This window comes from Hypanus sabinus, chromosome 11 (genome assembly GCF_030144855.1).
Source record: "Hypanus sabinus isolate sHypSab1 chromosome 11, sHypSab1.hap1, whole genome shotgun sequence".
Classification (NCBI taxonomy): Eukaryota; Metazoa; Chordata; class Chondrichthyes; order Myliobatiformes; family Dasyatidae; genus Hypanus; species Hypanus sabinus.
The window spans coordinates 22,324,731-22,341,301 of NC_082716.1; the positions used below are offsets into that span (position 1 = coordinate 22,324,731).

Genomic DNA, 16,571 nt, shown 5'->3' on the forward strand with positions numbered 1-16,571 from the left:
TGGAGCTGACTAGATTTACAACCCTCTGCAGCTTCTTTCGGTCCTGTGCAGTAGGCACCCCCCCCCCCCCCCCTACTAGACAGTGATGCAGCTAGTCAGAATGCCCTCCACGGTACAGCTATAGAAGTTTATGAGTGTATTTGTTGACATGCCAAAACTCTTCAAATTCCTAATGAAGTATAGCCGCTGTCTTGCTTTCATTATATATTGGGACCAGGTTAGATCCTCAGAGATCTTGATACCCAGGAACTTGAAGCTGCTCGTTCACTCCACTTCTGATCCCTCTATAAGAATTGGTATGTGTTCCTTTGTCTTGCCCTTCCTGAAGACCACAATCAGCTCTTTCATCTTTCTGACGTTGATTATTAGGTGGTTGTTGTGGCACTACTCCACAAGTTGGCATATGTTTAAAGCTAAATTTTAAAAAAAGCCTTGCTATTTATGAGTGGGGAATGGGAGCATAAAAGGCAGGATAAAGTCAATCAGATAACCTTGCAAAGATGGAAATGCAGAAATTTTATCATAATTTGGCTTATGTCGGAACTGTCAACTTTTACTCATGTGACCATGTGGAAATTGTAGACTTCTGAGTGAAGGGATGTCCTGAATTTTCTGCAACTGCTCATAAGACATTTGTACTTTGTTGTTTGGCTTCTCAAGGTGTCCAGCTGGGACATTCTCAACAGCTGAGTTGAGAAATATGCCTGCAGCAGGTCCAATAGACCCATTTATTTTATCAGGAAAAAACGACTGTAGGGAGAAGCATAAGTACAAAGTAGTTTTGATTATTTATATAATAAAAATAGCACATCCAGGAAACATTTAAAAAAAAAGTCATTGACCTGTTTCTGTCTTCACATTTACCCCCGAACTACTGATGATGCTGCTGAGTTCCTCTGGCATCTTGTCTCTTGCTTTAGCTTCCAGCATACGCAGCCTCCTGTGTCTCTATCTAGCAACATAGAGCATTACAGCAGAGCACAGACCCATTGGCTCATGATTTTGTCTGACCTTAAGTGTGCTCGAAGGCCAATCTAACCCTTCTCTCCTACATAGCCTATATGTGCCTATGCAAGAGTTTCTTAAATGCTTGAGTATATCTGTCTCTACCACCACCTCAGATAGGGTGTTCTGCACATACACTACACTCTCTGTAAAATGATGTGGCATTTACATCTGACATCTCTCCCCCCCCCCACATAGTTTCCTCCAATCAACTTAAAATTATGCCCCCTCATATTTCTGTTTTGTTTCGTATTTCCAGTATCTGAACTTCTTCAATTTCTCTTATATAAAATTGAAATGATTTAAATGTACTTAGTTGTTTCCCATATATTCAGTTGTTTCCTAGTGTTCTACATGTTTCAACAATTTTTACTCCTTAAAAAATGTTTAATGATTTAAAAAATGCTGTTGTATGTTACTGCCTTGTATTGCCTTTTAAGTCTGGAATTGAAGAAATAATTGGTGTAGTTTTCCACCTGAATTATTGTGTTTATTGTGCTGAAAAAGCAAAAAGGTGTGTTCTCAAATATTGGAATTTTCCTGCTTTAAATTTTAAGTTAGTTAGATGCATTAACTTTCACTTGCTATAAAGTGCAACTTAATTGAAGTCATTAATAATGGGCAGATTATCTTTCTGGTTTTGCCATAGTGACTGTAAGAGCCCTGGACTGCACTTGGACAGTTGGTAGTTGCTCAGTAAAAGAAAGTGTTCAGTAAATTGATCTGTTAGTGACACCTGTACTGAGGTACAGTAGAAAGCTTTACTGCATGCCATCCATACAGATCATGCCATCACACCAGTACATTGAGGACGAGCAATAGTATAATGAAGTGTAATCCTTAGAGCCACAGAATTTAGATTTAAAAGCACAGAGCAATTATAATAGTAATGAGTAGATCTACCGAGAGCAGTTTGAACGAGTTACCACACCCTGGCACCATCTTGTTAAGAAGAAGCATCATCTCAAGTCTGAATGACTTTTGAGAGTAGCTGGCTATCTAGCTCTCAATTTTTTCCCTCTTTTTTCCATTATCTTAACTGTAGTTCACTAAATTAAATCGACCAATGCATGGCCAGTGGGGAGAGAAGGGAGGAGGTGATAGCTACGACAAGGGAAGGGTATGAAGAATAGAGGAGAAGCTGAATACTTCCTTTTGAAACAAAGAACAAGATTAGTACTCCTGGCCTACGTAGGCTTTGACAAAGGAAGTTCCTACTTCCCTCGCAGTGCCATGTTTCTTGACCCTGAAAGACTTGCAGGTCAACCAGAAAATTTAAATTGGCACTGATTTTTAATTTGCAGTGAAATTGTTCTGCCTTTCCATAGCATAACACTTGGACAACTAGGAAAACTGCCCTTGGTAAAATGATGGCCGATTGAATTTCCCGTTTTCTATTTGTAACACTTTCCTGTTTACTGACTGGGAGGTGCTCAGTACTGTGAGAGAGATAGAGGGAGAGGAGAGAGAGAGGGAGAGAGAGAATAAAACTATTGGCACTTATATTTTACAGCGAAGAAATTGCTTTTTACAATGGAAATAGTCGAGAAAAACAGACAATACGTACCAGTTTCAAAAAATTGGTAAGTATCTCTTTTATTCCATATAAATATTTACTAAAGTTGTGTTTCATTAGATTACCTAGTTAGTTTTAGCTTTATGAAGTGAGAGCCTTGCCCCTGCACCCTCTTTGTTACTACCATTTAGGGCCCCAAACAGTCCTTCCAGGTGAGGCAACACTTCACTTGTGTGTCCATCCTGGTCATTCCTGTATCCAGTGCTTCTGGTGCCACATCCTCTACACCAATGCAACTTGGAGGACTGCTTTGTCAAACTATTTCACTTTGCCTACTGTGGAAGGCCAGATCTCCCAGTGGTTACACATTTCAATTCAACCTCCCATTCATGTTCTGACATATCTTTCCTTACTGCAACGATGATGCCAGACTTTGGTTGGAGGAGCAATACCTCATTTTCCATCTGGGTAGTCTTTAACCTGATGCACATTGATTTCTTTTACTGACAGTAATTTCTCCCCGTCCCTCCTATCTTTTTTCCATTTCCTATTCTGATTACACTCTCACTCCTTCTCTTCTCAGCTAGCCCATCAACCTAAAATTCCCTCCTCCTTCCCATTCTTAAATGATTCAGTGTCTTCTCTTATTAGATTCCTTTTTCTTCAGCGCTTTATTTCTTCCACCTATTCCCTCCAGTTTCTCACTTCATCCCTCTTTCCCCACCCACCCATCTTTACACTCACCTGGTCTCACATATCACCTACAGGCTTCTACTTCTGCTCCCCCTACCTCCTTATTCTGGCTTCATTTACAATCAAACTTAAGGGTCTCAACACAAAACGTTGACAGTTTATTTCCCTCCATAGAAAGCGTAACATTTGCATGATTGACAATTACTTTCAGCATGCAGTTTATTGGTGAAGAAATTCAAAACATTTTTTTTTCAGATTGGCCTTAAAGGTTATATATTTCAATATTTTTCATTAAAAATCAACAATTAAAATCATAAAGGCCAATATGAGGGGACATGATTTTAAGGTGTTTGGAGCAAAGTTTAAACAGGATGTCAGAGGTAGTGGGTGTGTGGAGCACCCTGCCATTGATGGAGATGGAGGCAGATACTTTAGGGAAATATAAGAGACCTTTGGATAGGCAAACAGATGATAGAAAAATGGGGTGGCTGTGTGGGAGGGAAGGTTTAGGTTCAGTAGGTTGGTGGACTGAGTAGGTTAAAAGATTGGTACAACATTTGTGTTGTGATATTCTATGTTCTTTGTTCAAGTTGTACACTAGTGTAATCTGCAGTCATTTTCTAGTGAATCTGTAGTCAGGTTCCAGAAATTCTTATTTGGTTCATTTCAGTTTATGTGTCAATTTTATTAGGATAAAGATTTGTAATTAACCATTTGTCTTTCAGTTAAATGTTACCCTTCTCCATGTCGTTATATAGTTCAAACCTGGCTCCTCTTTGAAACTTTTGGCACAGTTGTAGATATTTCAGCCCATCTTGTTTGCACTGGCAACGCATCTATAAACATAAGAAATAGGAGCCCATTGAACCTGTCCCGCCATTCAGTAAGATCATGGCTGACCCGTCCGTAAAGCTGAGCTCCATAATTACGTGTTAATACCAAAGCCATTTAGTAATTCTGTTTTTAAAATCAAAATTAGAGGCTAACTTTTAGATATGTCAGATACAATAGGAATCAATAGATATGGTATTAGTGCAGAAATCTAGCACTTTGACCTTATTAAATGGCAGAGTATGCACAAGGGGCCAAGTGGTCCATAATGTACATAATAATTACATGATAACCCATTTAAATTAAACACGTTATTTTGTTGATACAGATACATCAACATAACAAGTTACTACCATAATGCTACTTTTGAGAGAGGCAAATTGTATGTAAATTATTTCTGATAATTATGATGTATGTGATCTTTGTGATTATTGCTTATCCTTCACACTCTAATTTCATAGAATGATAGTGACCTATTTGTACTGCTTAAAAGCTTAGGTTGGTCACACAGATCATTTGTATGATCTTTTACTCACTTACATATACAATAGTTATGGCTTGATTACCCCTGTCCGGGCATTGTTGATGTGATTCAACTTTTCTATTAGGTTTCCCACTCATTAGTATTGTTCCATTAATACATCTTTTTAAAAAATTGTTTACGAGTTTGATTGTGTACTTTTTATCGTCTCACTTCCTGAATCTATTACTGAGCATTGTTGCATCTTTTTCTCTAACCGGTACAGGAGGGATTTTACATTGCCTTTTTCTCATTTAGGTGGATCACCTGCATAATTTCATCGTCTTTCGTTTCACCATGGGGTTTGTGGACAGTATAATTGCCAAATGTAAGTATATTCATTGTCAGAAATTATGATTTTTTTTAATATAGGCATCCAGATTCCAATTCTATTCCAGAGAATTTTCCCTAAAGTGCTCTGCCATTTCAAAATGGTTCATGATTAGCAACAGCATCAAAGGGTATGGGGAGAAGGCAGAGGAGGAGGGATGACTAGAAGCATTGGATCAGCCCATGATTGAATGCAGAGCGGTCTCGATGGGCTGAATGGCCTACTTCTGCTCCTATATCTTATGGAATGGTCTAAAATTTAAAACATTTACATTAACTGTGATTTTCACTATAGAATCTAAAATCATACACTGCTAGCTATTTTAAGATGGTTATTTTCTTGTGAGCTGAAATGAGTATCCTTTGTAGAACAGGAAAATGTTACATGTAGAACTCTGATGCCTTCAAGTGTGGGTTCAGTAGTTTGGCATTCCACAAAATAGGATTACTGGTTGAGAAACTCAACATATTGTCACACAGAGAAACTAAACAACATTGTTCAAATGTTATGCTGCTAACTTTGAAACACAGTATCTGGAAAGGCTTTGGCATTGAGGTTGTACTTTGTAATTTGTCCATTAGTGCAGTATAACCTATTAGAGATTAGCTATCTTGTACTGTAATGATACATATTGCAAATTTGACTCTTTTAATTTGCTTCTGAAAACCTTTAAACATGCTCACTGTGACACTGTGGTTAGAAAATATATTTGATGAACAGCCTTTTATATCAATATTTCTGAAAGATGTGCTAAACATCAAGCGAAACTATAAGATATGGAAGCAGAAGTAGGCCCGTCGGCCCATTGAGCCTGCTCTACCATTCAATCATGGGCTGATCCAATTCTTCCAGTCATCCCCACTCCTCTGCCTTCTTATTTATCTTTTAAATATGAGCAAAGACTAAAAAAAAACTAGATTAGAAGCCTTTCTAATCTAACTTTTAAATTTGAACCTGGTTTGTTTGTTTCACAGTTGATGTTTTTCAGTGGTGGAATATAAAGCAATGCCAGTAGCTGCAGCAGGTTGTGGGCTAGAAATTTATTAATGTCTCTCCAAAGAAAACGGAGCTGTACTACTGAAAATTATTCTAACATGGTATAGAGCAATCTTGTGTATAACTTTTGGTGCATTGGTATTTGTTGGGAAATCTGTTGATGTAATATTTTTGAGCAAATAGAAAGAAGATTGAAAATCTGGCTGATTGGTGCCACTACAACAGCCTCTTGCTCAATGTCAGCAAGACCAAGGAGCTGATTATTGACTTCAGAAGGAGGAAACTGGAGGTCCATGAGTCAGTCCTCATTGGAGGATCGGAGGGTCAGCATCTTTAAATTCCCCCGTGTTATCATTTCAGAGGACCTGTCCTGGGCCCAGCATGTAAGTGCAATTATGAAGAAAGCACAGCAGCACCTCTACTTCCATAGGAGTTTGTGAGATTCGGCATGACATCTAAAACTTTGACAAACTTCAATAGATGTGTGGTGGAGAGTCTATTGACTGGCTACCTCACAGCCTCTTTTGGAAACACCAATGCCCTTGAATGGAAAATTCCTACAAAATGTAGTGGATGCAACCCAATCACAAACAAGAGAACATCTGCAGTGCTGGAAGGTCAGGCAGCATCTATGGAAAAGAGTGCAGTCAACATTTCAGGTGATTGATGAAATCAGGAGGGGAATGGTGAAGTAAAGAGCTGGGAAGTTGATTGACGAAAGAGGTATAGAGCTGGAGAAGAGGAAATCTGAATAGGAGAGGACAGAAGGCCATGGAATAAATAAAAGGGGGATGAACACCAGAGGAAAATGTTGGGCAGGTAAGGAGATGAGGTGAGAGAGGGAAAGGGGGATGGGGAATGGTGAAGGGGGGGGGGTGCATTACCAGACGTTCGAGAAATCAATGTTTGCGCCATCAGGTAGGAGGCTACCCACACAGAATATAAGGTGCTACTTTTCCAACCTGAGTGTGGCCTCATCACAACTGTAGAGAAGGCTATGGAGTGACATGTCAGAATGGGAACGGGAAATGAAACTAAAATGGGTGGCTGCTGGGAGATCCTGCTCTTTCTGGTGGATAGAGTGTAGGTGCTCGGTGAAGTGGTCTCCCAATCTATGTTGGGTCTCACCAATATGCGGGAGGCCACACCAGGAGTACCGTATATAGTAGATGACCCCAACAGACTCAGAAGTGAAGTGGCACCTCAACTGGAAGGAACGTTTGGGGTGAGGGTGGAGGTGTAGGAGCAGGTGGAGCGCTTGTTCCACTTGCAAGAGTAAATGCCAGGAGGGAGATCAGTGTGGAGGGATGAATGGATAAGGGAGTCGTGTAGGGAGTGATCCCTACGGAAAGCAGAAAGTTGGGGGCAAGGTAAGATGTGCTTAGTGATGGAAGCCTGTTGGAGATGGTGGAAGTTATGGAGAATTAAGTGCTGGATGTGGAGGCTGGTGGGGTGGTAGGTAAGGACAAGAAGAACCCTATCCCTGGTGAGTTGGCAGGAGGATGGGTTGAGGGCAGATATGCGTGAAATGGAAGAGATGCAGCTGAGGGCAGTGTTGATGGTGGAGGAAGGGAAGCCCCTTTCTTTGAAGAAGGAGAACATCTCCATAGTTCTGAAATGAAAAGCCTCATCCTGAGAGCAGATGTAGTAGAGGTGGAGCAATTGAGAGAAGGAGATAGCATTTTTACAAGTAGCAGGGTGGGTAGAGGTATAGTCCAGGTAGCTTTGAGAGTCGGTGGATTTATAATAGACATCAGAAGGTAAGCTGTCTCCAGAGGTAGAGATAGTGGGATCAAGAAAGGGGAGGGAGGTGTCAGGAATGGACCAACTAAATTTGAAGGCAGGGTGGAAATTGGTGGCAAAATTGAAGACAATGAACTCTGCATGGGTGCAGGAAGCAGCACCAAAGCAGTTGTCGATGTAGTGTAGGAAAAGTTGGGGAGTGATACCATTGTAGGCTTGGAACATAGACTTTCTCACATAGCCAACAAAAAGGCAGGCACAGCTGGGACCCATGCGAGTGCCCATGGCTGCACCTTTTGTTTGAAGGAAGTGGGAGGAGCCAAAGAGAAATCATTGAGTGAGAGGACAAGTTCCCTCAGGCAAAGGAGAGTGGTGGTGCAGGGAAACTGGTTGGGTCTGAAAGAAATGGAGAGCTTTGAGGCTTTCCTGGTGGGGGTTGAGATGTATAGGGACTAGACATCCGTAGACAAAATGAGATGCTTAGGGCCAGGGAACTGGAAATCACTGAAAAGATCAAGGTCGTGTGAAATGTCATGGATGTAGGTAGTAAGGGACTGTACTGAGGGGATAAAATTGAGTTGAGGTAGGCAGATACAAATTCATTGGGGCAGGAACAAGCAGAAACAATGGGTCTACCTGGACAGGGAGGTTTGTGGATCTGAGCAGGAGGTAGAAACGGGAGGTACAGGGTGAAAAAACTGAGGTTGGTGGCAGTGGATGGGTCCCTCAGAGAGTCCGAATCCAGAGGCTTGAAAGTGGACCTGGAAGCCATTTGGTACAAGCTGGCAGTGAAGACGTGTTCCCAGGATACAGCCCAACAATCATGGGGAAAGCCCTCTCCACCATTGCACACATCTACACAGAGCGTTATTACTGGAAGGCAGCATCCGTCATCAGAAACACCTGTTACCCAGATCATGCTCTCTTCTCACTGCTGCCATCAGGAAGAAGCTATGGGAGCCTCAGGGCTCACACCATCAGGTTTAGGAACAGTTATTACTCCTCAACCATCAGGCTCTTGAACCAAAAAGGATAACTTCACTCACTCCATTGCTAAACTGTTCCCACAACCTGTGGACTCACTTTCAAGGACTCTTCATCTCATGTTTTTGATATTGTTTATTTATTTTCTTTGTTTTTGTATTTACACCTTTTTTTTTGTCTTTTGCACACTGTTCACCCTGTTTGTGCAGTCTTTCATTGTGGTTATTGTATCTATTAAGTATGCCCACAAGAAAATGAACGTCAGGGTTGTGTATGGTGACTTGCATGTACTTCGAGCTTTGAGTGATAATCTGCTTTTTTTACCACACTTGCTCTGGTGTAAAGCCCTCCCAAATTATATCACATGTAGTGCAACACACAAATTGTCTGCAGGAAGATTTTCAACCTTGCTTGCCTGAAAATTAAGAAATTTTATGTAGTTTTTTCCATTCATACTCTGACAACATTTCTCTGTACTTGCAAAGACGTTTCTTGTATGGTGTTCTGTCCCTTTAAGATTTGTCAGTAACAATTTGAGTCTGAAAGCTTGTAAAGGGAAATGCTATACTGAAACCAACTGTGCTAATTTCAACAGGGTCTTACACAGGGTAACATGACAACATTGTTCTATTAGGCTCGCAATTTAATTTCCTTCTCTTATTGGGATTCACCACAGCAATGGTATAGGGAAACAAAGCATTGTTCTACTGTTAAAACATGGTCTGGACTAATTTGTGGACAATATTTTTGAATTCTTGAAGGAAGCTATACTTGAATATAATTTCAGCTGCTTTAGAGTGTTTGGTTTTCAGTCTTTTATGTATTATGTTGGTGACCTTTTCATTCAAAATTAACATTTGGAGAATTTGAAGGGTCAAAGGTAAACTTGAGCTTCTGATAAAGGAGAATGAGAAAACCATTTAACCAAAATTGTATGAATTTCTAAAACAGTTAAGTTGGCTCCAGAATATTCTTATTGTGTGTCTGATCCTACCTCAGTGATGAAAGAACAAGCTGATTTGGTTCTTAATAGAGTCAAAGAAAAGTACAGCACAGAAACAGGCCTTTCAACCCATCTAGACTGTGTCGAACCACTTAAACTGCCTACTCCCATTGGCCTGCACCAGGACCATAGCCCTCCATACCCCTACCATCCACATACCTATCCAAACTTCTCTAAAACAATGCAATTGAGCTCACATGCAACACTTGCACTGGCATCTTGTTCCACACTCTCACAACCCTCTGAGCGAGGAAATTTCCCTTCATGTTCCCCTTAAACTTTTCACCTTTCACCCTTAACCCATGATCTCCAGTTGTAGTTCCACCTTAATCTCAGTTGATAAAGCCTACTTGCATTTACCCTTTGAACCTTCCTCATAACCTTGTACACTTCTATCAAATCTTCCCTCAATCTTCTACATTCTAAGGAATGAAGTCCTAACCTATTCAGTCTTTCCTTATAATGCAGGTTCTCCAGTCCCAACAACATTCTTGCTAATTTTCTCTGTTTCTTTCAACCTTACTTGCATCTTTCCTGTAGCCAGGTGACCAAAACTGCACATAATACTCCAAATTAGGCTTCACCAACGTCTTTTACAATTTCAACATAACATCAATACTTCTGTACTCAATACTTTGATTTATGAAGGCCGGTGTACCAAAAGCTTTCTTTATGACCCTTTCTACCTGTGCTGCCACTTTCAATGAATTATGGACCTGTAATTCCCAGATCCCTTTCTTCTGTGCACTCCACAGTGCCCTACCATTCACTGTGTAAGGACAAATTGTTCCTACCAAAGTACAACACCTAATGAAAAATGATGACTTAGATAATTGATTCCTTTGGGAAAATGTTATTGAACTTGAGTCCATGTTCCAAGCTGCTGGCAGCTGGCTTTGCTCATAATAAATTCATGCGACCAACCTGTGGACTCAGTATAAATTTAAAATGCAACTGAATTGGTATAGAGAGTAAAAAAAACAAGAGAAAATCTACAGTGCTGGAAATCCAAGCAACGCACACAAAATGTTGGAGGGACTCAGCAGGACAGGTAACATCTATGGGAAAGAGTACAGTTGATGTTTTGGGCCAAGACCTTTCATCGGGACTGGAGAAAAAGATGAAGAGTCAGAGTTAGAATTTGGGGGTAGGCGAGGAAGAAACACAAGGTGATAGGTGAAATAGGGAGGGGGAGGGGTGAAGTGAAGAGCTGGGAAGTTGATTGGTGAAAGAGATACAGGGCTGGAAAAAGGGGGGGTGGAACTGATAGGAGAGGACAGAAGGCCATGGAAGAAAGAAAAGGGGGAGGAGCACCAGAGGGAAGCAATGGGGAGGCAAGGAGATAAGGTGAGAGAGGAAAAAGGGGATGGGAACCAGTGGGGGTGGGGGGGCATTACCAGAAGTTCAAGAAATTGATGTTCATGCCATCAGGTTGAACATCACTGGCTACCCAGGTGGAATATAAGGTGTTGTTCCTCGAAACTGAGTGTGGCCTTATCACAACAGTATAGAGGAGGCCATGAATGGACATATTGGAATGGGAAGTGGAATTAAAATGGGTGGCCACTGTGAGATCCCTTCTGGCACTTATCCTTGCAAGCAGAACAAGTGCTACACCTGCCCATACACCTCCTCCCTCACTACCATTCAGGGCCACAAACAGTCCTTCTAGGTGAGGCGACACTGCACCTGTGAGTCTGTTGGGGTCATATTCTGTGTCTAGTACTCCTGGTGTGGCCTCCGGAATATCGATGAGACTGCTTTGCTGAACACCTATGGAGCACCCATTTTAATTCCACTTTCCATTCCCATTTCGACATGTCAGTCCATGGCCGCCTGTTCTGTTGCAATGAGGCCACACTCAGTTTGGAGGAACAACACCTTGAATTCCATCTGGGTAGCCTCCAACCTGATGGCGTGAACATCGATTTCTGGAACTTCCAGCAATGCCCTCCACCACTTCCACCAGTCCCCATCTCCATTTCCCTTTCGCGCCTTATCTCCTTGCCTGCCCATTGCCTCCCTCTGGTGCTCCTCTCCCCTTTTCTTTCTTCCATGGCCTTCTGTCCTCTCCTATCAGATTCTGCCTTCTCCAGCCCAGAATCTCTTTTACCAATCAACTTCCCAGTTCTTTACTTCACCTCTCCCCCTCCCACTTTCACCTATCACCTTGTGTTTCTCTTGCCCCTACCCCACTTTCTTACTCTGACTTCTTAGCTTTTTTCCCTCCAGCCCTGATGAAAGGTCTTGGCCTGAAGCGCTGACTGTATTCTTTCCCACAGGTGCTGCCTGCCCTGCTGAGTTCCTCCAGCATTTTGTGGGGGTATGGAGAGTAGCCAATATAAGATCTCCCTTCCTTCAACTTTTTTAAAGTTGGTTTTGTTTGTTCCCTCTGCTGCTGTTGGTAGAGTGCAGGATCTAAATGCCACCATGTGCAGAAAATATGCAAACTCAATTTATGAAGCTTTTGCTGGAGACTTCACAGAGGAATACCATATTCACCATGTATTCTACAGCATATAATTAAACAAATGAAGTGTAGTGTTAAATCGGGGTTGCAGATGGACTAGCATAGCACAGAAACAGGTCCTTTGGCCTACTGTATCCACGGTGACCAGTGAATACCCATTTATATAAGACCCTTTCTCCATCACCATCCATATCCATATGGTTATAACAATCTATTTTATGCCAATTCAGAAGCTTGTCTTGATACTTCCTAAATATTGTGGGTATTCATCCCTTCATTAATCATTCAGGCAGTTCATTCCAGGTTTCAACCACTCTAGATTTAAAAATTCTTCCTTATACACCCCCCCCCCCCCCCAATTAACCACCTGTCCCTTAACTTAAAACCTATATCTTCTGGTTTTGTACAACCCTGCAGTAGGGAATTTTTTTTTAACTCTCTACTGCCAATGAATGCTCATAATTGTATATACTTTAGTCTTCCCTGTTCCAAACAAATCAAATCCCGTCTCTCCTTGTGTCGGAGATGCTCCATATCAGGCACCAACATGGTGAATCTCCTCTTCGCCCTCTGCTGTGCTTCCTACAGCATGGCAACCAGGAGCTGTGCACTGTAATCCAGCTGTGACTTTACCAATGTTTTATAAGGTTTATTCTTAATGTTCTGCTCTTATGTTGTGTGTCCCAGATAATGAAGGCAATTTCCTCATATGCCTTCCCAGTGACCTCTGCTACTCCCTTTGGATACCAACTTCTTTATGCTCTTCAGTACTCCCTACATCTATGGTAAATAGAATACGTTGTAGGGAAGTGTATAGTCATGCACTTTGGTAGAGGCATAAAGGCATAGACTATTTTCTAAATGGGGACCAAATTGAGAATCAAAGGTGCAAGGGATTTTGGGTATCCAGGTGCAGAATTCCTTAGAGTAGGGATCCCCAACCTTTTTTATGCCATGGATTCCTACCATTTACCAAGGGGTTCGTGGACCCCACATTTGGAATCTTTGCCCTAGAGCTCAACCTGCAGGTTGAATTGGTAGTAAGGAAAGCAAATGCAATGTTAGCATTCATTTCCAGAGAACTAGAATATATTAAAAAAAAGAATGCAATGCTAAGGCTTTGTAAATACATCGATCAGACCAAACTTGGAGTATTGTGAGCTGATTTGGGTACCTTATCTAAGAAAGGTTGTGCTAGTATTGGAGAGGGTCCAGAAGGAGTTTATAAGAATGACCCTAAGAATGAAAGTGCTTAACATATGAGGAGCATTTGATGGTTCTGAGCTTGTAATGACTGGAGTTTATAAAAATGAAGTAAGATCTCTTTGAAAATTGCTAAATATTGTTTATAGAGTGGACATGGTGAGGATGTTTCCAATTGTGGGGAGTCTAAGGCCACCAGGCAGGCTCAGCCTCAAAATACAAGACGTCCCTTTGCATTACGTCCTAGGGAAGTGGTTAAATTCCATCTCTGGCAATCTCATCAGCTATAATTCTGTAGCTTCTGAGCGAAACTACCCTCTTCACTATCAGCATATCCATCATTTTTTATGTCATCAGTGAACTTACTAATCATACATTCTGCATTCATATCCAAATCTTTAATCTACTGTCTGTGGCCACTGTATTAGGTACCTGCTGTAACTAACAAAGTGCCCACTGAGTATTTTGTTCATAGTCTTCTGCTGCTTAGCCCATTCACTTCAGGTTCAACGTGTGGTGCATTCAGAGATGCTCCTCTGCATGCCACTGTTGTAACACAGTTCTTTGAGTTGGGAATCCCTGTTCTCGAGACTGTAGTGTGTTAAAATCCCAGGAGATCAGCGGTTTCTGAGATTCTCAACTACCCTGTCTGGCACCAAAAATCATTTCATGGTCAAAATTACTTAGGTCAATTCTGATGTTTGGTCTGATCAACAACTGAACCTCTTGACTGTATCTGCATGCTTTTATGCATTGAGTTCTTGCAATGTGATTGGCTGATTAGTTATTTGCATTAATGAGTGGGTGTGCAGGTGTACCTAATAAAGTGGCCACTGAGTGTATGTAACAGCAAAGATCCCAATATTGATCCATGTGTATACCACTGGTCACCAGCTTCTGATCATAAAAAGAACTCCCCATCATCACCCCATAGGTCCTATTATAATACCAGTTTTAGATCCAGTTTGTGAACCAGTGAATCTCTAGGAATCTAACCATGTGGATGCTTTATCAAAGCCTATTGAAGTTTCTGGAAATCAGCATCAATAATACTACCCTCATCAATATTCTTCAAAAAAATTCAATCAAATTAATCAGACGTGATCTCCCCTAGCAAAGCTGTGCTGGCAATCTTTAATCGTGTTTGTCCTTTTTTCCAGTTTCTTTTAAGGCATGTATTTAAACCAGGAATGAAAATGTTAGTATGTCAGATGTTCATTTTTGAATTATTGTTGGATTTTCTTATCAACTTACTTGGTTAATCAAATATGTTTACAAACTATTGAAGCATTGACTGGATCTTATAAAGTGGTTTGTTTCTCTTTTTTTTAATATAGATCTTGCTACTGTAGTGGGTTATCTAGTAGTAAGTCGACCTTTCTTGAATCTGTCACATACTCGCCATCAGACAAGCACCCATGCAGAACTACTGGAGGTAATTGTAGTTTAGATTTCCCAATTGTAGATAAAGCCAGAAAAGATAGTTTATTGCTCGAAAAAAGAACAAAAATAGTTTTTATTCATTCTGGTAAAATCAAGTCTGCCTTCTTCCTAGGATTACTATCAAAGTGGTCGGATGTTACTCAGAATGTCTCAGGCTCTTGGAAGAATTGTGCTGGCTGGTCGTGAGATGACAAGGCTATCTGGGTAAGATCAGTGTTTCCAGCTAGATGTATAGTTTCTGTGTCTTTTCCATTGAATGACTGTTAATTCAAAATTGAAATTGGTAAGTTGTTATACATTTTCAGAGGAAGTATGGAGTATTTTCAGAGGAATGTAATAATCTGAGAACGCAATTGTTCAGTTACAGCATATTGGAAAATCCACTGATTGGAAGTAGGTCAGTCAATATCTTGAGATAGTAACATTTCAATTCAGATCCCATGGTGAGCAATAGTCTGTTTATGGACCAACTCCATAAAGACTGTGGATACAAGAGCAATAGGGTGTTTTGTGGCGAGAGATTCTACTGACTCAAAGCTGTTAAACTATCTCCTGACAGAAGTTGGGAGTGTAATGGAATGCTTTCCACTCTGCTGGATGAAAGCAGCTCCACGCATATTGGTGATTGGGTTAACATTATTAAAGGCAAAGATGCCAGTGTGTACCATTTACAAGGATGCACTCTGTGTCAGTTCACCCAGGCTCCTTTTTTAAATGGCACTTCTCAAGCTTGTGAATTTTGCCATTTGTATGGGCAAAGACAGGAGGCACATGGGAAAATCAACAGCTCAAAGTTCTGCATTCAAATATATATATAGCTTTATCCTCTTTGTAACATAAAAGTATCATTCAGATGAATCTGGGCTGTTTCCCTTCCAGTCTCTTCAATGTCAAAACTGAACATGGTCCATCAGATTGAGTTCTGTACAAGGAAAGGATCAATTTCTTGATGTTACACTAGCCCTCTTGAAATGTTGCTCAATGTTTTGGTAGCTTATGTGTCTATTAGATTTTAATTTTTTTTAACGTAGATAATCAATTCCTTTACTTCCTCTGGATTTTCCAATGCACGCATTTAAGAAGTGTTTCTGTTTCTTCTCCTTGAATCCAGACTATTATCACCTAATACTTCACATTCATTTCCATCTGTTGCTCTTGTAATCTGTCCAAGTCCATCTGTAACCTGTCATTTGCTACTTTCATGAATAAATTGCAATAGCTCCCTAAGTCTGTTTTCTTTTAAATGTCTTAATCTTAGTCCATTTTAATGAGTCATTCACCACAGAATGATTTATCCCAATTTATCAACAATGACTATCAAGTGCACATCTGTGCTAATCACATTTCCCAGCACCATCCATAGCCTTAAATGGCTTAGAGATTCAAACGTCCTACAAGGTACCTTTTTAATGATTTTTAGGGTACCTGTTTCCAGTACCACCTCAGGCATTGCACTCCAGATTTTTATTCCTGTAGGGGGAAAGTTTTTCCCTAACACTTGCCCATGTCCCTCATCATTTTGTATAGGTCAGTCAGGACCTCCCAGGGATATACTCTGGTTTATTGAGAGAGGCAATAGAGGAGATTACCGAATCTTTGAAAATATTTTGTATCTAGACAATGTCCCAGAGGACTGGAGGATGGCCAGTGTTGTTCATCTGTTTAAGAGGGGCAATAGAGACAAAACAGGAAATTATAGGTTGGTGAGCCTTACATCAATAGTAAGGAAAAATTATTCTGGATAGGATCTACTCGCAGCTGAAAAGGCACAGACTAATTAAAAATAGTCAGCATGGCTTTGTGCAGAGGAAGTCATATCTTATGAATGTGACA

General features: G+C 40.8%; 1 protein-coding gene across 2 annotated transcripts in view; it reads left to right on the plus strand.

Moving 5' to 3' along the window:
* The window catches only part of abcd3a (ATP-binding cassette, sub-family D (ALD), member 3a), a 64,037-nt gene that overhangs the window by 34,028 nt on the left and 13,438 nt on the right, over window positions 1–16,571 (plus strand). The window contains exons 10-13 of one of the 2 annotated variants that reach the window (XR_009514695.1): window positions 2,519–2,588; window positions 4,824–4,893; window positions 14,633–14,730; window positions 14,851–14,892. Coding sequence is in view for 1 of the 2 variants with exons in the window: in XM_059983939.1 (XP_059839922.1) it covers window positions 2,519–2,588; window positions 4,824–4,893; window positions 14,633–14,730; window positions 14,851–14,942 (330 nt within the window). In the remaining variant the exon portion in view is untranslated. Of the gene's footprint in view, window positions 1–2,518; window positions 2,589–4,823; window positions 4,894–14,632; window positions 14,731–14,850; window positions 14,943–16,571 lie in introns of those variants that run through there. The other variant, XM_059983939.1, reaches the window with a different exon arrangement.